Source organism: Myotis myotis, unplaced genomic scaffold, assembly GCF_014108235.1.
Source record: "Myotis myotis isolate mMyoMyo1 unplaced genomic scaffold, mMyoMyo1.p scaffold_m19_p_1, whole genome shotgun sequence".
Taxonomy (NCBI): Eukaryota; Metazoa; Chordata; class Mammalia; order Chiroptera; family Vespertilionidae; genus Myotis; species Myotis myotis.
This window is the reverse complement of record NW_023416313.1, coordinates 167,218,984-167,245,881: the sequence shown is the minus strand read 5'-3', so window position 1 is coordinate 167,245,881 and position 26,898 is coordinate 167,218,984. Positions and strand designations below refer to the sequence as shown.

The window sequence follows — 26,898 nt, the reverse complement described above, 5'->3', positions numbered from 1 at the left end:
CGATCCCCAGTAGGGGGTGTACAGGAGGCAGCTGATCAGTGATTCTCTCCCCCTTCCTTCCTCTCTGAAATCAATAAAAAAAAGACTTTAGTCTTATGACTAAAGAGGTATTCTGAGGGCTCAGCATGCGCCTGCTAATGTAGGTCATAGTGGGTATTTCCAATTTTGGTCAACTTCTTGCCTAAGTCACATGGCTGATTGGATGAACTGGGACCCAAGTCCATGTCTTCTGATTCCAATGACATGACTCTACTATGTTGCATCATTTTTGTCATAAACAAGAGGTCAGGATTCTTCCTGTTAAGAATATCAGGATAAAAAATATTTGATTTCAACTTCTGGTCCACTCTGAACAGTATTTTGTTTTTGCAAGCATCACAATTGTACCTACAAGGTCATCTTCAAAGGACAGCATTTTTACTATAAAATTTCTTAGTTTTTGTTTAAACAATCCATTAGGGTTTGTCATTCATGATTTTGATATATTACCTTAAATTTGTTTCTCCTCATCATGAAAGTGTCAAGGGTATAAAACTGATCGTTCATCGAAAGGAAGTATTCTAGTAACTGTGAACAATAAAATTTATACTGGTCTTGGGATAGAAATGAATGACATAATGATTGAAGCCTCAGAAAACAGAGATATTTTACTCATGACCACAAGTAAATCTTGATTGAAATCTGTTTGGTGTGATGTTAAGTCATGATTCTGAGAAGCCAAATCTAGAGGGACCAGAGTAATATAGTCCAGGCATATAGTTTTCTGATGAGCTCATCATATAAGGGGACAAAGCTGGGACTATCTTGAGGAATGAAAGTTAATGCATCCTTATTAGATCATTTCTCTGGTCTATCAATTTTTGCTGGGTTTTTGATGAAACTCTGTGGCAAGCAATCTAACACTGAGGTCATTCTCCTAATGTACAGGTATTCTTTATTGCTGACTGGAAGAGTGTCCACATGCTCCAGGTATCAGAAGGCAAAGATGATTTAATCAGGGTTGTTTGAGAACCAGATTTATATTTTCCCACTAGTCTCTAGGTTCCTTAATAACCACAGTCTGCATGTGACTCCAACATCAGCCCAGTGCCTAGCTCAGAGTGCTCATTTTATGTGTATGGTGGTCTTGAACTCATTAAGGAAGGGTGATGGCACCTCACATGACAGTTGGTTATGATCTAATTAAGGATTCTACTTACATGCTGTCCTTTTTCCAAGAAACTTAAAATGATAAACATTACAGCCCACTATAAAGTAATATTTTAAATTTTTCCTAAAAAGTCTTGAGGAGTTAATGTGTCTGCAAATGTAGTAAGCAAATAAACTCATGATCTCCCAGTGATATCCTGTACCTTATTCTCCCAAAGTAGGAATGCTATTTCCAGAAAACTAGGTTCTCTGACCAGAGCAAACCAAATCACATCACTGAGAGATGCCTTTGCTTTGCTTATGTTGATATGGCATGTATTATTACTTGGCATGTTAAACAACTAATTTTTTTTTTCCTGGCTTTTGGTTCTCTCTGACATTTGGTTCTCTCTTAATCTGTCCCTATATAGAAAAATTAAAAATATCACTAGAGTCAGTAGGAAAACACACACATATAAACCTTTTATCCTGGAACAAATATATTCAAGTTTGATTCTCTTCCATTTGGGAGCTGCTTACTTTTGGAGTGTTTTTCAAAAGGAGAAGTTATTATTCACCACAGAACTGGTAAGAGCATATTCCCCAATTTCTCAAAATAAAGTAGGCAACTTAGATAAAGAGAATGGTTAATCTACTCAGGCTAAGGTGATTGCTTATACATTTTCATCAAAATATGTTCTTTATATAAGGAATATTTTAGAAACAGGGATTCCTCCCCCACCCCCAACCATAGACATTATTGTTAGGACATTTAGGTAGTCACTGGTTATCTGTAGACTATTTTTTAAAAATGGAAATGTGCTGAAAATTTATCTTCCAACTTTATTTACTAATCATTGGAAAAAGGAGCCAATTGGATAACTCAAAGTTTTACAAAATTATCCTGCAGTCTTAAAATGGAGTTGGAGAGAAAACAAACACTGACTCTATAGACTTGAAATTGATACTAGTGAAAGGTGAAATGGCTTAGCATTAAAAAGGAATATCCTAAATATGTGAACATGCTGATAGCAAAATTGAGAAGTGGGATTTCAGTGTATAGAGGATGCTCTGCACATCCCCTTTCCACACTGCAGAATATATTTCTGCAGCTCCTACGTTTTCCTATTGCCTGTAGGGTTATCTGCATACAACCCTCCACTGTCAGCCCTCTCTGGAATTGCGCTTGGCCGAGAAGAGTTGTTTTGTTAGTTTAGCTTTTCTTGCTGGGATTAGACTGCATCCAATGGCTGGTCAAGGCCAAGGTATCTATCTGGCCTGGCCCCCAGTACCCAACTCTGAAGGGCATTCCAGCTCCAGAGCTCCCCATGGGGTTGGCTGAGCCTCTGTTGTGATTGCCATCAACAGCCCATTTCTTCCCTCTGCCCAACTGTGTTTCCTTCACTTCCCCAAAGGTGTTAATCCCAAGAGTACTTGTCAATAAGCTTCCTGCACACAGTTCTCCCTCTGAAAAACTACTGCTGAGAAATCTGAGCTAAACCTAAATAATTCTGTGTTCTCCACAGCCCACCTAAGGTATTTCCTTTAGCATTCATATGTGAGAGCAGGTGGAATAGTCTTCCTCTGGAAATAATTTGTGGTCTCATCATCTATTAGCCATGTATTAATGGAATCCTACTAAGAATTACAGAAGACAAAGGGTCTTAAGAGATGGATTCAGGAGAAGGGTTTCAGTTCAGGGAAATGATTAAAGAGAGTACATTTTCTGTATAACTCTCAGTTGGCTCACACAGTTCAGGTAAAACTTAGTAAGTGAATTGATCATTCTGCTTTCAAAACAATAGGCTACATTGTGTATGTATCTCTGTACTCCTACTAATGCACAATAGGAGCTATAAAGATTTATATAAATTAAGTGAGACCTCTCTAAGATTGATTACTTTTTCTCAGCTAATTGTTGAACTAAATTACCTACACTGTAGGACTGCATCTTTTAGCATCTCCCCTTCTTCCCACCCTTTGCTCCTGGCAAAATTGGTGTGAGAGCATCTTCAGCAGCTGAGCTGACCACAGACCTCCCCGTGTGATTCTGCCTCAGCATAAGCATTGTGCTAATAAGAAGGGAGGGGAAGGAGGAGGACATCTGTATTCTTCAAAATAAATAGATTCCAAAGATATGAGTATTATGCTATTCTCAATGTAATGAGATTCTGTTCACCAGTCTGTTGTTAGAGGATTTGGGCCAAGCCGTATGTCTTCCTCTAGTGTGGCTCTGACAGCAGTGGGATTGAAAAGAACCAGAAACTGCTGCTGTCCACTGAACATCTGTGTCATGTGACCAAGACTGCAAGCTGTCTTCAGATCGGCTGGTTTTAAACACTGGGAGCATGCACTATTGCTGTGATCAAATTCCTTCAGCTCCTTCTTTTTTCTAAATAGGCAATACATAAGTATCAAGGAAAATAAAGTAAAAGAGAACAACAAGTATAGATTTATTAAGAGCATGGGCTTTGTAAACTCAGGTTCCAATCCCAGCTCTGCCACTTACATGTGACCTTGGAAGAGTTTATTTTTTTCTTTTTTCTTCCTCCATTGGTCTTTAAAATACCTACATTAATGCCGAACATTTATGTACTGAATATAACCCAAAGAGTACAAAATAGCGTACAACCGAGTCTCCCTTCCATCCCACTTCTCTTTATTTCCTTTCTCTTGTGGCAACCACTTATGCATGTAGGAATAGAAATATGTGTAGGTATATCATCGCTTCAAAACATTGTTAGAACCTTACCATGCAGTGTTCTGCACATGCTTGTTTTAACCTAATAATTAATTTATCGAATATTTTTATCAGCACATTTAGACCTATATTATTTTTTTTTGTGTGGCTTCATTGTATTCTATTGAATAAATGGTTTACCCTGGTGTGTCTAGCTAGTCCTTTTTGATAGGCATTGATGGTTTCTAATAGGTTGATATTATAAATAATACTGTAATAAACATCCTTGTACAATCACTTTTTTTAAAAAAATATTTTTTTATTGATTTCACAAAGGAAGGGAGAGGGAGAAAGATAGAAACATTAATGATGAGAGATGATAATTGATTAGCTGCTTCCTGCACACCCACACTGGGGATTGAGCCTGCAACTTGGGCATGTGCCCTGGCTGGGACTCAACCTGTGACTTACTGGTTCATAGATTGACGCTCAAACACTGAGCAACACCAGCTGGGCGGTATGATCACTTCTTTAAAGTGAAATATTTATATCAAATGTGTAGGCATTTAAATTTCTGATAAATCCTTCAAAATAAGTCTGATAAATCTTTCAAACTAAGTCAATTTCTCTGAACCTCAGTTTTTCATTCTATAAAATGGGAGTGATGGCTTATGCCTATTTCATAGGGTTGTTGTGAGAATAAAATGAGATAAACACATGAAGAGCATTGTCAGATATAGCAAATTAAAATATAGGATATCTAATTAAATTTAAAATTCAGAGAAATAATGATAATATTTTAGTATAAGTATTCCCAAATCTTAATGAGATATACTTAAAATTATGTATTGTTTACCTTACATTCAGTTTTAATTAGGTATCACTTATTTCATTTGGCAATCCTATACATGAAGGAATCACCACAGTCCCTGGCTTTAATAAATGTTGGTTGCTATAATTCTTATTAGACATTCAGGAAAATTCTATCATTCAACAAATTTTTTTGGAATAATCATTTTGTATTCATTAATTTATCATTTTTTCAACAAATATGTATTGAGTGCCTACAATGAACTAGGCATTATTCTAGGCCCTGAGGAAACAATGGTGAATAAAACAATGTCTGTATGAGCAGAAGAATATAGGTCTGAGATGAACGTGAGACTAAAGAAGAAACCACACTCAGTGTATGTAAATTGATTGGTTTATTAGGGGAGGTCAATAATATCGACCTTCTTTATTGTCTTCTCTTTCTAGTATCTCAACCCATCATTTTTATAAAATAAGTAATTTATTTATTTATTTAAAATATATTTTTATTGATTTCAGAGAGGCAGGGAGAGGGAGAGAGATAGAAAAATCAATGATGAGAGAGTGTCGGTAAATGTTTCCCTCCACGTCCTGCATGGTTCAGGGTTCGGGATCTGGAAGAAGAGCCGCACACAAATGAAAGAGAAAAGACACGAGATAATTTGGGAATATTGGGGGCCAAGTGGGTAAGTCCAACTCAGGAGGAAGGACTTCCACCGGTGCTCAGGCCGCACCAACCTTTTATAGTCAGAGGTAAACAGGGCAGTGATCACCATAGTTACACAGTTCTTGTGAGTTTCACTTGTTTTGACCATAGTTACACTTCCTGCACTTCCCTCAGCCCATTAGCTTCCCAGATAAGATCTAGGGAGTGTTATAAGGTCAAGCCTAATTATGCTAAGAGGACTGTGCCCTCTAAGCTGAGACTTGTTTGTGACTTTGCCAACAGGTCAGTCTGAGGCTTAACCCTATATCAGTTTCCCACAAGAGCGAACCATTGATTGGCTGCCTCCTGCAGGCTCTGTACTGGGGATCAAGCCCGCAACCCAGGCACTCATCCTTGGCCAGAATCAAACTCGAGACCTTTCAGTCCACAGGCCAATGCTCTATCCACTGAGCCAAACCAGGTAGGGCTTCTATAGCTTTTGAGGAAATCCTCTTTTCAGGAATCAGTACTGCTAATGGGCAATCAGATGCATTAGAGGATGGAAAGGATGAAAGGAGCCTGGAGGGCTCCTCCTCCTGTCTCTTAAGGCTTTGGCAATGGGCTTGGTATCTTGCTCACGGTAAAAACTTGATTTCTAGCTTCTGCAGCCAAAGGTTCAGCGACATGGATCATGGTAGGTGTTACCTCACTCTCAGACTTCAGGAAGATTCGCCGCGAAGCCTAGCAGCTCTTGGGATGCTGCACCTCGTCAGGAAGAAGCAGGTTCAACAATTGTTAGATGCAGTTGCTCAGTCTTCACCACCTTTTCTCAGAACTCAGATTCTATGATGTCCTGAGAATAGACATTATACAGGCATGCCTCATTTTATCGGGCTTCACAGATGTTGCAATCTTACAAATTGAAGGCAAGACCCACCACCAGCAAAAGTATTATGATTCATTTGTGATACTCGCTTCATTGTGGTGGTCTTGGAACTGAACCTGCAATATCTGAGGTATGCCTATAGTTAATAGGTATAGTAAAATATTCTTTTCTCTAGGCAATTCTAGTCACTATTCTGTGGCAGTTAAACTCCATATGTTTTATGGTGCCATTGGAATTTAAATTTTATGAGTTCTTTTCTTGAGTTTTGGCTTATTTAGCAATTGGCTTGTGACTTTACTAAGGTAAAGGCTATCTTACAACCCCATCTGTTTTTGAAAAACCTGGTTCAAAGAAGCATTAACTAGATTATATCCATTTAAAAGCCTGAAATGAAATATACATATTTTAAAGTCTTGGAATATCTTGATTCGGTGCAATGAATTGAATTAACTTGATTTCAGAATAGTCATATATCGCAATTCCTTCATGAGAGCAGAAGGCCTTTCCCCAACAAAAGTAAAAGCAAAGTTGGTTTATGTCAATTCTGTGGAGCTAAGTGTCATTGTTACAGCCGATGAGGTCGTCCTGTGTCCCCCTCACAGAGCTATGGGCAAGCTCGCTTCAAACACGAGCCGTGAAAACAGCTGTGCCGCACATGGAGAGACAGAGTGTCCGTTTCGTTATTTTAGAATGATGACAAAATGCAGTCACTATACACACTCAAACTTTAGAAGAAGTCTAGAAATATTGTGAAGATGAACTTTAAAGCAAATCCCTATCTGCCTCTCCAGTCCTGCTGGTATGTCTTTTATGGGTTGTCCGTGGTGGTGGGAGTGAGTAGAATGAGAAAAATGGTGGAATTTAAAATAGAGATGATTTTAATGCATTTGCAGGTCTTTATCAGTGTATACTTGTTCAATAAGTTCGGCTACTTCTTAGATACTACCCTTAGTACTCATTAAAATTTACCTCTGAAGTTCTAGTTAAGTACATTTATAATATGGTAAGATAGAATAGGAAATAGCATTAAAATTATGCTTTGATTGTATTATACACACTGATTGTTCTATAATACAAATAAGGAGTTTAACCAAGGTATCACATACTTCTATAATTTACCAATATCTACAGGCCCTTTTTCTTCAAAACTTTAATTACATCTGTAGAGTGTTAATTTCTCCCCTCTAAAATAATCTATTTTGTTCTTCCTCTTCCTCTTCATTCAGTTTCTTCAAATCATGTTTCTTTGTAAGGGTTATGTTCTTTTTGATAGAATGAGGTCCTTAAATCTAACTGACTTGTCCATTGTGTCGGTTAATGTAATGATGAGGTAATTAAGTAGTGCTGGAGTCGGGGTCAACACCTAGGGAATATTGCTTGACGTTTCTTGACAGATTGCGAATAGTTTTGGATATTTCTTTTGAGGACATTTTTCTTCTGACTGTGTACCTTCACAACATTTTGCTTAAAGCTCAGAAAAATTTTGTATCAGCCTGCATTGTTGCCTGGTGAGCGATCTCCACAGCCCATAGCCCACAGAGGTGTTATTGTGTTCCATGGAATTTGTGCATACCAGGAAAAAATTAAGATTTCAAATACTGTTAATCTTAAGACTTTGGAGGCAAAATATTGGAGTACTTTTAGGAGAGAATGTTCTATTGGAACAGGTGGAGAAGATTAGGTGACCAAAGATAGGGCCTTTGGGAAGAGGAGCTTGGAGAGACTGAAAGGTATATGTTCTGGGTAGAGGGCAGGCAGGTGGCAAGAGAAAAAAAGATAGAGGACTAGAGTAGATAAAGTGAGGAATCCTGGATTCATTATAGGATTAGAGGTACTTTCTGCTTTCTTGGACTATGAAATGACATGAGCACATCAATAATCACATTTTAGCAAAGCACGGTCAAATGCATTATTCTGAGTGTTTTTCTGCTTCTGGAAATATTTAATAAGTTAAAAAAGCAGATGTTAAAATACATGTAGGGGTGCAAGTGGGTATAAGGGGAATGAGCATGAGGATTTTATCACTCCTCTGTATGGTCCCTGTAGGAAGTGATGTTTATAGTCATAGATATCAGGGATTCTTTCCATGCTCTGGGGTTTTGCAAAATTCTCCTTAAAGAGGTTTCGTTCTAGTATTTTTTCCAAGTGTAGTAGTTAATTCAAGTAATTCTCTCTGATATCATCACACCTTTAAAAACATCCTTCAAAAAGCTTTGGTTTTATAACGGGAAATGTACTGAGTTGGAGAAAAACTAATTAGAATTTAAGTAAAAACATTGAGGTTTTGGTTTGTTCCCTCAAATAATGGCTATTGCCACTTACCTATGCAAACGTAGCTGTAAAATGCGCACTCTGCAATGTATATGAGCTCCTGTCATGTTTCCTTTCCACTATGGTTGGGGTTACTTTTCCATTTGGGTGGGAGAGGTAAGGTGTAGGCCTTCCTTATAATGTATAGGTAGGAGGTATAAGAGTTTGAAAGTGGAACTTAATATTATTTCAGCTTCTTCCTGAAACAGATGTTCTTTATTTTTTTAAAAAAAACTTTATTTTTAAATGACAGTTACATTCAATATCATTTTGTATTCGTTTCAGGTGTACAGCATAATGGTTAGGCAATCATAACGCTTTACAAAATGTCCTCCCACCCCTGATATTTCCAGTACCCACCTGGCACCATTCTTAGTTATTACAATATTATTGTGAGCAGATGCACTTTCAATAGAGACTTCCAGACAATTCAGTAGCGGTGTAATTTCCATCAATAAAGACATGGTCTTCCTATTGGTCTGTTCACAGCAACTTTTACCTGAGATTCTGTCCCGTAAGAAATGTGGCTAAGGCTCCAAAGGAGGTGTCCCCAGGAGAAATAAGCCAGCACCTAATCCGTACCTGTAAATGTAAATAAAATGAGATTTAGAAGGCTTGTTAGGTTCTTCTGTTGTCGTGGAACTAGATAAAGTGCAGGAAAGTATGGCTTTGGAGAAGTGATTGAATTCTGGCTAGAGATGAAAATGCTGCAGTTGAAAACTTTCCAGAACAACATGTACTTGGATCCATATTAAAGAAAATATTTCTGAGTGTTTAAGCCAAATGACCCAGCAGGGTTGATAGTGTGAGGCATACTTCACAGTTGTATAAATATTTAAAACTGTTTTCCAGCCTATAAAACAAAGTAAATTAGGTTGTTTTTTAAAACGGCATAATGAAATTAACCTGCCCACCTTAACTTGTTGGGGAACCTGACCTAACATCCCAGGCTTCTCTCCTGAAAGGGAATCGCTCAGAAAAAAAGTGTGATGAAGGCTTGCAACTGGGAAAACAAGCTGGTTTGGAGGTTTCAGTTTCAAAAGGGATGATTAGCTTCAGGGTATACTGCCACAGGTGGTCTGTTTCCAGGTAGCCTGTCTGCCTAAATTGTCACTAGGGGCCCAGCCAACTAGATACAATAGCTTTTCATCATAAACTCCTTTGAACTGGATGAACAATAGACTCAGGGCTCCACTATATAAAGAAGCCTCAGAGAAAGTGTACAGCACCATGGCTGTGCTGTTCTCAATTCTGAGCCGTTGGCCCTAGCCATTAGAACGCCACCAAGGCCATCCTTAGGCACAGGGCTGGATGATTTGTAGGTGGTCTTTCTCATTCAGTCTTCCAAGTCTTCTTTTATCACCTGTGTTGTTCCTGTCCTTTCCAAAATTTATTCTCTTGCATTTATTCTTACCTGCATTTTAGCTGTTGCTGTGACCTAGTCTCCCTTGCCTCTGATACTATTGTAATTAACCTAGTTATTAATAATAGGAAAGGAACAAAGGGAAGGCCAGATATTATAGGCAAATCATTTGGGCAGCTTAATCAGGAATCTACAACCTTACACTCCCCAAGGGGTCCAACCAAGGGGAGATAGATGCGTGCCCAATAATGCTGGGGTAACATAGGGAAGGTGCTTGCTGTCAATCACACCTGAGAACAAATGTCATTGGCCAGAATGGGCATGGACACTGCAAGGGCGTGAAATTTGGGATATTTAATCCCTTGAACAAAGGAGTTCACTCCCTTGTGCTCTTGGGACTCTTGGGACTTGTGTGACTTTGGGCCTGTGGGACTCCCTTGCATTCGCCCACATGGCCCACGGTCATGTGGATCCCCACACACAATGGACTAATGGACTGCATGCTGCTGTACTGGACCTGCCTGATGCTGTACTGGACCCATCTTCCACGTGGAAAGGAAACTCTGGACACTGCCTCTGCTTCTAGCTCTACTGAAGGGTGTAATTCAATGGAAATAAAGTTTTCTACATTTCTTATCCTCCCGTGGGGGCCTCCAAAAATGCTTATTCCAGCTGTACCACAAGAGCCCCACTCCCACTCGCAGTGGGGAAAGACCACCCACACTTTTCTCTGATAACACCTCTCTCTCCTCATTCACTTATTGCCTTCAGTTACACAGACTCCTGAGACAATGACAATAATAGAGTTTGAAAAGAATGTGGTGAATGAATTTATCCTTGCCTTCCCCACCCTCCTTCATGTTCTGGCCAAGGAAATGCAAGCAAGAGTTAATAGCTTCTATATAAAACTGGCACCATGGGGTGGTGGAAAGAGCACCTAACCATCTTGAGTTTACCACCATGGCTATCACTAACTCACTGGGAATCTTTAGTCAAGTCAGCTGACTTCTCTGGACTGTGGTTTCCATATCACTCAGGTAAAAGGTTTTGTCATGTAAGGTCCTTTGACTTGAACATTCTAGAAAAGCCTGTGTGCTTCTTTTGTCATATGATGCTGCATTGTGTATACATTCCCTGGACTCTTTTCTGATCCTGGAAATAATTAATTTTGTTTTTGTTCATAGACTGCAGAATGAAAAATGGATGAATGTCAGAGTGGGAGATATCATTAAATTGGAAAATAACCAATTTGTTGCTGTGAGTATTTAGTATTGTTTAAATAATTTACCTTGGGTTGAAACATACTGCAGTATTTACATTTGCAGATTTAGTAAATCTGTACTAATGCACAGTAATTATAGAGGGAATACCATGATGCATTTGTAAGAAGTATCAATTACAAAATGTTTTAAAAGACGTATTGACCCTAGCTGGGTAGGTCAGTTGGTTAGAGCATTGTCCTGATACGCCAAGGTTTCGAGTTTGATCCCCCATCAGGACACATACAAGAATCAACCAACAAATGCATAAATAAGTGGAACAACAAATTGACCTCTCTCTCTTTCTTTCACTTCTATCAATAAAAATATTAAAAGACATATTGATTAATTACTTTCAATGACATGGTAACTCAGATAAGGCTGAATGATTATCACCTTGTCTATCTCCTTTGGGATCATTTAAAGTAGTAGATACAAAAGATTTACAATTGTTTGATTAAATAAGAACTTTTAAAATGCTCCAGAGTACTTTCAAAACAGTTTGTCCTCCCATAAATTGAATATTATCCCTCAATAATGGAATTAATACTGTTCATTTGCAGTATACTTGAAGAAAAGATAAGCTACAGGAAGAGAAAATGTATGCTCCGTCTGAATTATTACAATCAGGAAGTTTCTATTATTGTTTTGAATTATTAAAATCCTATTTATGAGGGTTTGCTTTGTATAGCAAATGAAAGGACTAGAAAGATGAAGTTGACCGAAACTGCCTTCCTGGCAAGAATAGGCTTTGGCTTTCTCTAGACCCATTAGGTATCTCATCTAGTCTTTTCAGCACCTGTCTTGGACATCCTTCCAGAGAGGCCATTTTGTGGTCTAATTGCTCTCTTTGTCATTTTAAGTTTTATAGCTTCAAGTCAGAGTTACTTGTTTCACTCTAATTTCTGTAAATAAATCCTCCTTTAAAAAATACGAGACAGAAGAAAGTTGGGAATTTTCAGAGAAAGATTTGTTTAAACACTTATCTGAGTCATATTGAAGAAGAAGCTTCTTGCTACAGTGTAGAGGTGCAACATACGATTTTCTACATAAGAAAGTAAATGGGCAATGTTCTGTTTGTCAACAATTGCTAATTTGTGGGAGTGAAATATAAGGGCAACGTTTTTTTTTTAAAACAAAGGGCCTATGTTGTTCATTCTTCTTCTTCTCCCTTCTCTTCTTGTAATCATCTTTTTGTTAATCTCAAATCAATTAATTTATAAAAAAATAATGATATATCTAGTACATATTATTGCACAACATGCATTTATGGGATATGAAATTTAAATTTTAAACAACAATATTAACTATAATATCATACATTTTTCATGACTTTATTCTGATTTTTGTCTATATTAACATATTTTCCCCTAAGTGTACTCATACCACAGGAGATATTTTTGGACTTCTATTTTTGGACTACAAAAGAAAAGAAAATATTGTAGGTGATAAAGAAGAACTCCATGTGGGAGGATGCCTTAAAAGATAAAGGAAGATCCAAATATGGAGTTCCAATAAATTCTACAAATTTATCTTTCCTCCAGTTTATGGGGCCACTATCCCAATATTTTCACCTTTGTACTTTTGGTCTTTGAACACCAATAAAGCAAAGCAATACAGAGCAAAACGCTTTCTGTTTTTTTGTAGTGTTTATTCCAGTGACCTTATAGTCACCAGAGGAAAGAGTATACATTTTGGAGTCAGAGTTCTGAATTCTAGTTCCAGGTCTGCCCTCTAAGCTCTGAGTGGTCATGTTATGGTGTGAAATCTCTTGGAGCCTTGGGTTCCTCAAATGTGTTAACACTCTCACCATGACTTTGTAAAGGCCATGGACTTTTTACAAGTTTATTTAGCTCATCTAGTACTTATGGGGCCAGGGATGACCTTTCCAGATTTCTTATCCATACAATGGGAACAGTAGTACTTTTTTCACAGGATTGTTGAGCAAATAAACTGATGCGATTATGAAAGAGTATTTTGTAGATCCTTAAAGAATTGTACAGCTTTTAGGTGTTATCATTGCTTGAAGTTTGGCTTCATTTATTAATTCAACAAGTGTTACTTATGCCTAATAAACCTATGAGGATAATGTCATTGGCTCTGAGGACTCAGAGAAGTTCAGTGAATTCTTTTCAGGTTTTCTAATTGGAGTATTTGTTTCAGGTTTTCACTGGTCAGGACCTTGGACTCTTTTTGTTGTTGTAGAAGGTGGGGGAAGGGGCATTGTATTAGAAAATGCTGCTTCATTCTTGGGAGATACAGTTAAGCCTCCTTTGACAGGGCACGGGAAAAGGCACCAATAATTGAGAGAAGAAAGTACAAATGGGGTTATAAGGAAGATGGCTTTGGTTGGAATTAATGACTGTTTGCCTGCCACCCCTCCTCCCCCGTGAGTTCCAGTAATCATTCTTTCCCTGCTCTGAGGAATAAATGGGTTTGCATTATCAAGGCTCTTCATCTATGGATGAGTCACAGAAGTCTGTGGTGGCAGAAGTTATTTTCTGACTTGTCCCAATGTAACCTAAACATACTCACTATAGAGGGAAGGTGTGAAGAGTGTATACCATTCTTGAGCTCAAATTACCCATCTTGATTTTTTTTGGTTTTGTCAATCTTCACTGGAGGATACTTTAAGAGAGCCATGGAAGGGGCTGGGCTGAGTGAGAGGAGAGGGGGAGAAAGAGAGAGAGAAAGAGAGAGAGAGGGAGAGAGAGAGAGAGAGAGAGAGAGAGAGAGAGAGAGAGAGAGAGAGAAGAAGAAGGAGGAGGAGTGGGAGGGGGAGGGGGAGGAGGGGGAGGAGGGGGAAGAGGAGGAGAAAAAAAGAGAGACACATCGATTGTCTCCCGTGTGAGCCCTGACCAGGCTAAGGATAGAACCTGTAACTCATTCCTTGACTGGGAACCTGACACCCTTCAGTGCACAGGCCAACACTCTAACCACTGAGCAACAGAAGCCAGTGTAACATCCTGTAGGTCCATCCATTTGGTCACAAATGGCAATTTTTCATTTTTTTTATTGCTGAATAATATTCCTTTGTCTATATATACATGTTTATATATTTCACATCTTTATCCATTTTTCTATCGATAAACCAGCAATTCCACTTCCGAAAAAACAAAAATACTAACTTGCAAAGCTATATGCATCCCTATGCTCATTGCAGCATTAATTACAATAGCTAAGATGTGGAAACAAGACCCCTTATTTTAATATAAAATTTGAAACTTGACATAAAATAAACAGCCTCTCAATATAGCAAGATACCAGAATGCTAAAGTTGAATTTTAATGTCATTTCCAAAGCTCAAATGGACAGCCACATAGGACGGTTTCTCTCTGTGAGAGACCAACTACTGAGTCTCTGAATGTTTTCCACTGTCTTTTACCACATTTTCTATTATATCCTGCCCTCTTGCTTAGTCCCTGCTTTATTTTCTCTTTCCTCTTCTTTAAACCCTGTCATCCTTTTATTTTTTCCAAATTATTTTTTCATTTTATTTTTCTTTTAACGTTTCTCTCTTTTTAAAATTTCCTTGTCTCTATTATTTTTTCTATTGTTTTCAACTTCCTCCTTCTACTTCACTTGTGTCTTTCCCCATCTTTTTTTTTTTTTGCCTGCCCTCTGCTCTTATAATATTTCCATTTATCTCATCTATTGGGGAAAGTTTTATGTTTTCATCAGTAATGATCAAAGCAAGAAAACAGAATTTTATCTATTTCTTGCAAAAAAGTAAATGAAATGATACTTATTTTTATGGTATTTCCTGCCCTTGCTTATGTTCTAATGGTCAAGGGTGTGCAAAACAGGAACAGGTAAGTAGAGGGAGGGTTTGATTCCGGGCATATAACAGAAAGGTGGAACAGGATTTCACCTCTCTCACTTTTTCTCTAAGGCTCACCTGGCTCATAGTGGTGGAGAGATGACACAACATAGAAGGCTTTCAACCAGTCTCCTCTTCTCAAATATTCTTTATCCTTATTTTTTAAAATAGGCTGATCTGCTTCTCCTATCAAGTAGTGAACCATATGGCCTTTGCTATATTGAAACTGCTGAGCTTGATGGGTAAGTTATTAAAGTTAGAATAATTAAGTAGATTGTTTTTTAAATTTATTTAAGATTAATAGTGTTAGGAACAGGACTTAAATCCTAATCCTATTCTTCATTTTATTTTCTTGGAAGAAATAGGAGTCTAAACTAAGTCCATTTTCTAATTACTTTGCAGATTTTTTGAAAACTCTGTCTTTTCTCCTGAATTTATTCTCTTTCAGTAACAGTAATCCAAACACACATATGTAAATGATATCGCAGAGGGGTTCTTCACTGAAATTCCTCAGAAGGGTTCTTTTTTGGGTTGGTTGGTTTGTTTTTAATTTCAAGTGATTCTCCAAGGAAAAGGAGAGGAGTGGTGGTCAAGATCTGATGAATGAAGGACCAGGAAAGAAGATGACCTTTTGGAACTGGACTGAATGAAGAAAGGGAAAGGAAAAAGAGAAATGGCGTTTGATGCAGCTTTGACATTGAAATTAATTTAGAATTTAGTTACAGACCTTAGAGTAGTTCTGTTTCAGTAGATTCAATTAGTCTGTCTGGCATTAGAACATTTATTGAATGCTTACATTAAAAAAAACCATACATGTTCTATAGATGGATTTTATAATTTAATCCTGAAGTAGGTACTATATATAAGCCCCATTGTATAGTGAAAATAAAAACCCCACAAAAAACAAGTCTTAGAAAGACTAAGTAATTTGTCCCAAACTTCTAAAGACTGATGATGGGACTCAAACCTGGCAGCCTAACAAAAGAACCCATGGTTTTAATGACTGCCTCCCAAATCGAGAGAAGAATTTATAGCAATAAACATGCAATTGAAAAGAGAAAAAGTTTCAAATCACTCCCATCTCGAGAACATAGAAAATAGAAAAATAAATCTAAAGCTTGCAGAAGGAAGGAGATGAAAACAAGAGCAGAAGTCAATGAACTTGAAAACAGGAAAATAATAGAAACAATCAATGAAACAAAAAGTTGGTTTTTTGAAAACATCATGAAATTGATAAATCTTTAGCAAGACGGAAAAAGAAAAAAGAGAAGTCACAAATTCATAGCCCCATGAATGAACCAGGGAATGTTATGACAGATCCTATAGAAGAATAAGGAAATATTATGCACATAAATTTAACAACATAGATGAAACGAACCAGTTGGTCAAAGAAACAAAACAAAAGAAAACCAAACAAAAAACAACCCACAAACTATAAAAACCAACCCAATATGGAGTAGATATTGAATAGCCTTATAATTATTAGGCAAATTGAACTCAAGTGTAAAACATAAAACTATAAAGCTTTCAGGGGAAAACGTAGGAGCAAAACTTCAAGATCTAGGGTTAGACAGAGTTCTTACACTTGACACAAAATTCACGAGCCATAAAAGGAAAATAAAGTAAACTGGACTTCATCAAATTAAAAGTTTTGCTGTGTAATAGACCCACTTAAGAGGATGAAAAAATAAACTACACACTAGGAGAAAATACTTGCACACCATCTATCTGACAAAGGATTTGTATTTGAATATGTGAAAAATGCTCAAAACTCAATAGTAAAAATACCCCAAACAATTTAATTAGAAAATTGGCAAATGATATGAAGAAACATTGTATCAAAGATGACATACAGATGGCAAATAAGCACATGAGAAGATATTCAACATCACTAGCCATTAGGGAAATTAAAATTAAAACCATAATAAGATATCACCACATACCTATCAGAATGGCTCAAATAAAAAAATAGCAGCAACTCCAAATGCTGGCAAGGATGTAGAGAAATGGGATCACTCACACATTGCTGATGGGAATGTAAAATGCTACACTCACTCTGGAAAACAGTTTGGCAGTTTCTTAAAAAACTAAACATGCAACTGCCATACAACCCAGCAATTTCACTTCTGGGCATTTATCCCAGAGAAATGAAGACTTACATGAAAAGTTGTACACAGATGTTTATGGCAGCTTTATTTTGTCTAGAAACAACTTATATGCTCTTTAACACGTGAACAGTTGAACAAACTATGGCATATCCATATCATGGGATACTACTGAGTAATAAAACAGGAATAAACTATTGATATATGCAACAACCTAAATGAATCTTCAGAAAATTATGTTGAGTGAAAAAAACCACTCCCAAAAGGTCACTACTGTATTATTCTATTTATATACCATTCTTTGAGTGGCAAATTTATAGAAATAGACAACAGATTAGTGGTTGCCAGGAGCTAAAGATGGGTAGGAGGAGACAGGGAAGCGGGTGTGGCTATAAGGGCAACCTGAGGAGTCCCTGTGTTGATGGAAATGCCCTGTATTTTGACTGTGTCAATGTCAATATCCTGATTGTGACATAGTTTTGCCAGATTTTATCATTAGGGGAAACCAGTAAAGGGCACATAGGATCTTTCTGTGTTGTTTCACATGCTGAAAATTATTTGGAAGTCCATCAAGATACTGAGGCAGATAAGGAAGAGTATATGGCACGACAATGAAAGGATTAATCTGGAGTCTTGGAAAATATTATTTTTATCATAAGGAGTATGTGTGATTATTTACCCCTTTAGTTTCTCCATCTGAAGGTAGAAATGAGATATTGGAGAGAATCCTGAGGAAGTTACTTAAAATGATGATAAACTTTGATGAATGACACAATGTACTGAATAGGGTAAAGGAATGAGGACTGCCTGGCCTAGTTGGTGTGAAACTGACTGCTTCTAGTATTTGAAAAGGTTGTTTAAATGAATGCACACGTTAGTCCTTTAATCTCAGCACCACTATCTCACTCTTGTCGGCCAAGCCCAGCTCAATTTCTGTTTCAATTATGAAGTTATTTATTATCTCAATCTCTACTCACCTCTGCCTCCTAGGAATTAATAGATTTTGACCAATGAGATTACTTTTAAACAAAGTAACTTCAATTATACAGCCAACTTTCCTGCAGAAAGCTATTTTGCCAATGGGAATTCCTTGAGTTGGGTTCATATTGTCTTAACATCATTGTGAAACTCATTTATGGAAAGTTTAGATTAAATGCCCTCTCAGGTATCTGCTTCTAGGTTCTCTAAATTCTATTACTTCATGGTTTGACATGTACTTCCAAAGGTGATATTTGCTTTTTTATCTACCACTTGTTTCCCTCAAGAGGACAATAACCCTCGTGGGGCAGCACTGAGTGTCATGGTATGTATTAAAAAATATTCGTTGACTGAATGAACTCAATACTAAACATTTTCATAAAAGATAGAACTCTGGCAGAGAAGCTCCAGTAGAAGAGAATTCTTTGAACTCAGTGCGAAAACTGGCGTGGCAAGCTCTTAAACGTAAGATGTGAGTGACGGTCATGGAGTCTTCACTGCTAGTCATTTCATGAACACCAGAGAGCGGCCATCTGTCCAGCGTATGTGTGGTCCTGCCTGGAAGAAGATGACCAGCTCCCTGTGACTTGCTGAAATCCTGTTTGGTTGTTTGATTTTAGACTTATGGGATTCTTGGCTTGATTTTTCAAGAAAAAGAAAGCTGTATTCCCTTTTCCATTTAAATTTCAGCTACTGTGAAATTAGCCATGACCATTTTTTGCAAGTAAAACTCCTATGTAGATGGACTCTGGAGTGATACTGGCCTCCTTTATTTGGCAATTGTGCTCCCCTCCCTATTGTGTTTTGTAACTCATGCATGATGTCTGAGTAGGTTCGAATGAAACCGTATTTATTATGTCCTCTGTTCTTTCAAATAGCAAAACAGATTACTGTGTTGTTATACAGATGTGCTATGGGTGGAATGCCAATTCTTAGGAGCCAGCAAAGCCCTGTTCACTTTCCTGAGATAGTGTGCGAGATGGGAATAACATTCAAAGGGAGTTTCTTGAATCTCTTGTGTTGGATTTTGCATGGGCTGCACCCACCTGATTGCTTTGTGTAAGATGCTGTTGGGCTGTTCCATATAAAAATTCATGTCATGTTAATTAATTTTACAGAGAAACAAACCTTAAAGTTCGTCATGCACTATCAGTTACCTCAGAACTTGGAGAAGATATTGGGAGACTTGCAAAGTTTGATGGTGAGTCTTTAAAGTAGAAAAACAAAAATCTCCAAATCAAAAAGCTTTTGTAACAAAAATAGTAACAAGCTAATGACCTGAAATCCAATTTATGGTTTGTTTGTTTTTTATTTGGTGAAAGGACATAAAATTCTCTAGGCACCAGAGCCTGTAATCTCTTCTCACGCTAAAGAGTAAAAGTGTTTACCGAGGGAGAATGACTTTATTAGCTCATCATTCATTTCATTCTTGTGTCCTCTCCTCTAGATTGTGTTCCCTCTAGTCCCACAATACCCTTACTTGCCTTGCCTTGGCCTCTCTGGCACTCTCTATAAACTTTCTGAGGATAAATACAGACCATACTTTTTTTCCTGGCTCTAGGTCTAACCATCCCTTCCTTCTCTGACATCATAACAAACACCAAATGCTAGACAGAAAACTTCGTGAAGATAGTAATCATGCCTCATATGTTTCTGTATCTTTCCTAGTGCCTGGCATATTGTTTTAAAGATTATAAGTGTATAGAAAGAATATTATGATTTATTAATCAGTTGGTCAATGGTTGCTCTTTATTTAGACCGTGGTTTTATCACCATCTTCACACCATTCAACCCAGGCCCCTGCTCCCTGGCATGGATTCTCCCCTGTCTGTTCTATTCCAGCTATGTCTTCTTATTTTCTGTTAAAGCTGTCACAGAAAAACAAAATCCTTCAAGAATCCAAGGAAAGAGCCATTAATAATAGAACATTAAGCACCATGACAGGCTGTGGAATCTTTGGGGCCTTTCTATTACCTCTCAATGGTCTCTTGCTTTACACATTTGTGTTTCTGGCATTGAATATCAATATTTACATACAGAATGGTTTTATTTGTTAACTAGAGGCCCAATGTATGAGACTCATGCACTTGGGGGGAGGGGGTCCCTCAGCCCAGCCTGTGCCCTCTTGCAGTCTGGGAGCCTTTGGGGGATGTCTGATGGGGAGCAGGCCTAAGCCGGCAGTGGGACATCCTTAGTGCTGCTGCAAAGGTGGGAGAGGATCCTGCCACTGCTGCTGTGCTCACCAGCCATGAACCATGAGCCTGGCTTCTGGCTGAGCAGTGCTCCCCCTGTGGGAATGCACTGAACATCAGGGGACAGCTCCTGCATTGAGCGTCTGCCCGCTGGTGGTCATTGCTCATTATAGCGACCGGTCTTTCCGCTGTTTGGTTGATTTGCATATTACCCTTTTATTATATAGGACGAATATATATAAGTTTGAGACTATCTTCCAAAATTTTTTCTTTGGAGTCCACTAAAGGAAAATGTGGACAAGGGTCTTAACATGATCCCATGAATTAAAGAGCAAGTAAATTTACATTATAAAGTTTCTCTAATGCACAGCTTGGAATTTATATTATCTATGCTTTGCATTTACTTGTAAACTTCCATCTGGATTTTGTTGATATTTTAATCTCTCTTAAAAGAGTGCTATTATATTAAATGTTTATAGAAAAAAAATATTCCTGCAGTTTGAGATTTAAGTCAGGGAAGAGCCAGGAAACTTTGAATGGCCCAAGAAATATTTTAATTATTTTAAAACAAATTACACATTTTTCTACTAAGTAATTTTTTCAATGAAATTTTACTGTTATGTGAATCCAAGAAAAAGTAATTTGTGTCCATGAATTAAAATACTTGCTTAAAATACCTCATAGAATATTTATGGAGTCCTAAAAGGGCAACCTAAATATAATTTACCATTATGTACTCCTTTCCTGCTGGAATCATACCTTCGTACCTCTGTCAATCTATGAGGAGGTAAAAATTCATGATTTATTAGTTTTCTTTACCATTAAAAAGCAGAAGATGATTGTTATAATTATCCAGTTCACTTTGTTTCATAAATATTGGCACAGAAAGCCTACACTATGATTCAGTTACAAACAACCTTGAAATCTTAGTGGCATAAACAGTAAAAATTTATTTCTTGCTCATGTTATGCTCTGATACAGGTATGGTGGCATTCTCCATCTTGTAGCCACGTGCCTAGACTAATGGCCTTTAAGATCAACACATCAAAGAAAGGATAAGATAAAAGAAACAAACTAATCTTTACTTCTTTCTCTCACATTTCATTGGCCAGCATGGACCTGCCCTAACTGCAAGGGAGCCTGGGAAATAACAAGTATGAATAGTTATTGACTGCTAACTGTCTGTACTATGCCCTTCAAGAACTCTGACCACAGATCTATACTAATAAAAGGATAATATGCTAATTAGACCGGGAGACTTTCCAGACATCCTTCTGGACAAAGCCATGGTGGTGGAGCCGAGGCAGAGGCAGGTTAGGGGTGATCAGGCCAGCGGGGGTGGGGGCAGTTGGGGGCGAGCAGGCTGGCGCGGGGGGAGGGGTCAGTTGGGGCTAAGCAGGCCAGCAGGGGGGCAATTGGGGGTGATCAGGCCGACAGGGTGCAGTTAGGGGTGATCAGGCCAGAAGGGGGGGCAGCTGGGGGCAATCCAGCCAGCAGGCAGAGTGGTTAGGAGCAATCAGGCAGTCAGGCAGGTGAGCAGTTAGGAGCCAGTTGTCCTGGATTGCGAGAGGGATGTTCAACTGCCGGTTTAGGACAACCGGCAGTCGGACATCCCCCGAGGGGGTCCCAGATTGGAGAGGGTGCAGGCCAGGCTGAGGGACACCCCCTCTGTGCATGAATTTCGTGCACCAGGCCACTGGTAGTATAAAAAAGCCAGGCTGGATTACATAGATTTCTTACTTGGAAGCATAGAAATGAGCTCTAAGAATCATCCTTCTTTTTTTTTAGAATTTTTATTTATTGATGAGAGAGAGAGAGAGAGAGAGAGAGAGAGAGAGAGAGAGAGAAAGGGAGGGAGAGAGAGAAAAACATCAATTTGTTGTTCCACTTATTTACTCATTCATTGGTTGATTCCCCTATGTGCCCCAACTATGTAGTGGAATGACGCTCTAACCAACTGAGCTACCTGGCCAGGGCCAAGAATCCTCCCTCTTAACATGAGTCTTTGTCTCTCAATAACCCGTCCTACTTGACTTTTGCTCATAGCACTTATCACCATCTGATGTGCTCTATAGCTTACTTATTTTCTAAGTTATTATTTATTGTCCATCTGCACCTGCTGCAATGTAAGCTGCACAGAGATCTTTATTTTGCTCACTGATATGTGTCTGGCTCCTAGAACAATATCTAGCATATAGTAGATGCTCAATAAAAACTTGGCCAGAGTGTGGGGGCCAGGATCAGTATCAGGCCTCAGAAAGACATGGGCGATAAAGGGAGGGACTGGGAATAGACTGTGAAACATGGGGCCTTGAAGGGCAAAGCTAGAGGGCTGGGTGTCCTCCTCCAGCAGGCAGCTGGCTCAGGAAGAGGGATCATCTGGTATAGTGTTTATAATGCTTTTACATCAAAATTCTTTCTTCAAACCCCCAAATTTAAACCAATATAGTGGTGTTGCTCAGGCTGAAGTAAAAAAACACTTCCTCATCTAACACAATTCCTTTTTACAGGTGGGGTATCCTGAAGGGTTAAAGGACTTGCTTATACATAAATTTGGTCTCTTTTAATACTTCATAAAATGTATTTTTACAGTGTAGTAGTAATTATTAATTACTAGATGTGCCTGAGTTTGCATCACACAGCATAGGTAAATCACCAAATCTCTAATGTGTAATTTTTTTTTTTTTGCAAATAAAGACAACACGGACCTCTCTTTTCTATCATTTATACTTTAAATGTGATTACTTTTCAGAGAACATGTAATGCCAGATGCATCAGGCTGGTACACTTCTGGGCTAAGAATCAGGTTTCTGCTAAATTTGCTCTTTCATTCGTAAATCTTGGTTTGAATTTCAATCTACCTTAAAGTTCAAGGCAATATGACTTATTGGTTTAGCCTTATTAAAATATATTTTGTTTCTAAGAAGCATCTGAAGAATGAATAGAGGGATTAAGGAGAAATAAATTAGATATAATATATAAATTAGATTTTCCCTGTTAGCAGCCAAATTTAAAGACCAAGAGGGTGATGCAAGAGATGGTATAAAAAGTTTTTGAAAGAGTTGGGACAATTAACACTTCCTAAATCCTTCCCACAATTGCTCTTGCTTTCCTAGAGTCTTCAACTTTTCCTCCATTTCTTTCCTTTTCAAGCCCTAGTTTACGTGTTTTAATTTCAATCTCTTCCTGCCTCTCTGACACACACACACATTCACACACTATGCACCATGTACACATGTTTCTCTATCATTTGGCCAGTTCTCTCTCTCTTTTCTTTCTTCTATGCATTATTTCTTACCATTCTTTTTCCATCTTCCTCTTCCAGTGTTTACCTTAGTTTACTTATTTTCTCTACCTGCTCACCTTTTCTGTTTTTTTAAAATCTTCTCTGTTTTTATCACTCTCTCCATAATAATGAATTTATTAATTCTATTTATTAAGTGCCTCATAAAGATAAGATGGAGTGCAAAGTATCTATATATATAAAGAGCCAGGGCTGTCACATCCAAAACAACTGAATGGATGACCAAACAGGCTGAGTGGGGCAACAAGGCCGGCAGGTGGGTTAGTGAGGGATGACCAGGCTGGTAGGGGGGGAAGTTAGGGGCAACCAGGCCAGAAGAAGGGGGCAGTTGAGAGTGACCAAGCCGGCAGGGGGGGAAGTAAGGGGCGACCGTGCTGGCTGGGGGGGGGGCAGTAAGGGGCACCCAGGCTGGTGGGGGGGGCAGTTGGGGGTGACCGGGCTGGCAGGGGGGGGGCAGTTAGGGGCGATCAGGTTGGCAGGCAGAGGCAGTTAGGGGTGATCAGGCTGGCAGGGGAGCCAGTTAGGGGTGATCAGGCAGACAGGATGTTGAGCAGTTAGGAGCCAGAGGTCCTGGATTGTGAGGGGGATGTCCGACTGCCGGGTTAGGCCCGACCTTAGAGATTGGGCCTAACCCAACAGTCGGACATCCCCCAAGGGGTCCCGGATTGTAGAGGTTGCAGGCTGGGTTGAGGGGAATCCCCCCCACCCTGTGCACAAATTTTGTGCACCAGGCCTCTAGTGTAGAATTATAAAATGTCTCCATATGTATTACATGTTTCTTTAGATTCTTTTACTCCCCCATTGTTTCTTTTAGTTTGTCTCTTTTTGGCTCACATATTCACCTTTGTTATAATGGAATATCAGTAGATTTCAGAGTTTCTTCTGGTAACTAGCAGAAGACTTCCTTGTATCATGGGAATTAAAACCAGATGTTGCATTATTTCTTTTAAATTAAAAATATGATGTCAGCATTAGGAAATGGCCTGCCTAGCTATGGCAAGGTGATGTAGCTATGGCAAGGCTACATGTGAGCATGCCTGTCTGTGCTAAGTATATCTTTTAGCTTGTGACTTTGGGGCAAATCTGGGTATGGCATTATTTTTGCTTCTGAGACTTGCCAAAATACTTTAGCACCAAATTACAGTGTTTTGTCCTTGAATCATAAGTGCACATCTTCCAAGTATCTGAAGACCCCAAATGTCCCTCTCTTATCCTTAGAGAAATCCCCACTGAAACTCCAAATTGGGGACACCAAGGGTCAAAACTGAGATGGGTGGGGTCTCAGGATAACTCTCATAAGTTTCCCTGCTCCTGTATTTTTGCACCTAAACCCAAGGACAGTGTCTTCCTGGTGGCCTCCTTAGGTATGATATGAGCTTTCATTCATTCTTTTATTTTACTCATTTACTCAGTCACCTGTTCATTCCCTCAATAAATGTATCTTTAACACAATGCCAAGTGATTTGCAAAGCTTGGGAATGCAATAGTTAATAAGTCAGATTTAGCCTTGCTTTCATAGAGCTTACAGCCCAGGGGAGAAGACAGACTTGAGCATGAGCTCATGCCCAAAGACGACTTTAATTAGGAAGGTTCTAAAGTTCTCAGGCCCTAAACATAATGTTGACATATGAACAAGTGCTCACTATGTATCAGGTACCATCCTATATAATAAAAGATTAATATGCAAATAGACCGAATGGCGGAACAACCGGAACAACCGAACAACCAGTCGCTATGACGTGCGTTGACCATCAGGGGTGTGTGTGTGGAACATGGCGGGTGTTGGCCACGGTGGAATGCTGGAGCAGATGAGCAGGGCACCAGACCAAGGCGGGGTGCTGGTCACTGTCATTGGAGCGAACCTCTGGTGGTTATGGAAAATTCTTTGCTCCCACATGCCACGGTCCCACCCGGCGCTCACACCCATTGCCGGCACCAGAGTTGCCACTCACACCCGCTGCTGGTTCCCGGTGCTGGTCCCCATCACTCGGACCCATCAGCGGGTGCAAGCGGCGGTGGCTGCCAGCCCTGATTGCCCCTGAGGGCTTCTCTACCTCCTCTCCTGAGGGGTGATCAGGGCAGCAGCTGCCGCTCATGCTCACACCCACTGATGGTGCCGGCCCTGTTTGCACCTGCTGCTGGCACTGGCCTCAATCACTCCATGCCGTCAGCAGGTGTCATTAGCACGTGGGAGCAGCAGTGGTGGTGAGAGTGGGAATGCTGGCAGACAGGGGACCAGGGGCTGTGGAGGGAGGGACTGTGTGGGGGCGCAGAGGATGGGCCAAGACCCGCCCTTGTGCCTATTGCAGCCTTGCGGCCTACAGTTCCTTTCAAGATGCACAAATTCGTGCACTGGGCCCCTAGTGTTAAATAATTGAATACAGCCCTGTTAAATCCTGACAGCCCTGGAGGAAGATATTATTATTATTGCCTGTAGCTATGACAAGGCCTCTAGATCCTGATAAATCAAATAACTTTCCCAATGTCACATGGCTACTAAGTGGAGAAGCCAGAATATGAACCCAGGACTGCCGGCAAAGCCTAGTCTCCAAAAGGACATGGCACAAGAGGTTATAAACTACAGTGGAGACAGAAATGGAGAATTGGGGGAATTAACATGATAGCAAAGCCCCTGAACAGTCTCGGGTTAGGGTAGGGTAAGGCATAGATGATAAGAATACTCTAAACCTAAAGGTGCAAAGTTAATCACCAGACATCAATTCTTTCTAGGACTCAGATAACATTATCATATTTTTAAAAAGTAGCACTGTTCTCAGTGGTCTTGAATGTTAGGATCCCTGACAAGAGTTTATAGAGTGGTGGCAAATCATAGAGACCAGTACATGCAAGGTAGAGTTGGATTTTGGTAGGTAAATTCATTTATTTGAAAAGTTTTCACATAAATGTTTTTACATGTTTCAAACATCAGAAAAAAAACTGGTCTGTACTTTGTTGAACTTTATAAGAACAGATACATAGCTTGTTTGAATATTAAAATACATGTGAAAATAGAGTGGGCCTTGATTTTTTTCATGTTAAAATCTTATGGGAATTGATAAGTTTTTACAAATAAGTAACTGGAAATAGTTGCCAGCTATACATTTGTCAACTGGTCATTTTTATGCCTTGGGGAGAGCCCCGGCTGTAAATTGTACAAATGTGTTTAAGAATCTTTCATATGTTGTTACTGACTGAACTAAGATCTGTTTTTTGCAACTTATGACAAGTTTACATATTTTGTATGACTGTTAATACTGAGTTCTGAACTGGGGAAAGGTTGACTCTTTATTTCAGGAATCTTTGTGTATTTTGTGGTCCTTTCTAAAGAATAGCATGTGTGTAATTAAAACAGTAAAAAACAAACATCTCTTTTTGGTTAAAAACAAAACAAAAAGGTTTGGTTAGCATCTTGTAAGT

The 26,898-nt window shown here is 39.0% G+C and overlaps 1 protein-coding gene across 1 annotated transcript in view; it reads left to right on the top strand.

Moving 5' to 3' along the window:
* The window catches only part of ATP8B4 (ATPase phospholipid transporting 8B4 (putative)), a 219,933-nt gene that overhangs the window by 90,741 nt on the left and 102,294 nt on the right, over positions 1 to 26,898 (top strand). Inside the window, exons 8-10 of the mRNA XM_036301049.1 lie at positions 11,008 to 11,080; positions 15,074 to 15,144; positions 19,104 to 19,186. Coding sequence (XP_036156942.1) covers positions 11,008 to 11,080; positions 15,074 to 15,144; positions 19,104 to 19,186 — 227 coding nt within the window. The remainder of the gene's footprint in view (positions 1 to 11,007; positions 11,081 to 15,073; positions 15,145 to 19,103; positions 19,187 to 26,898) is intronic.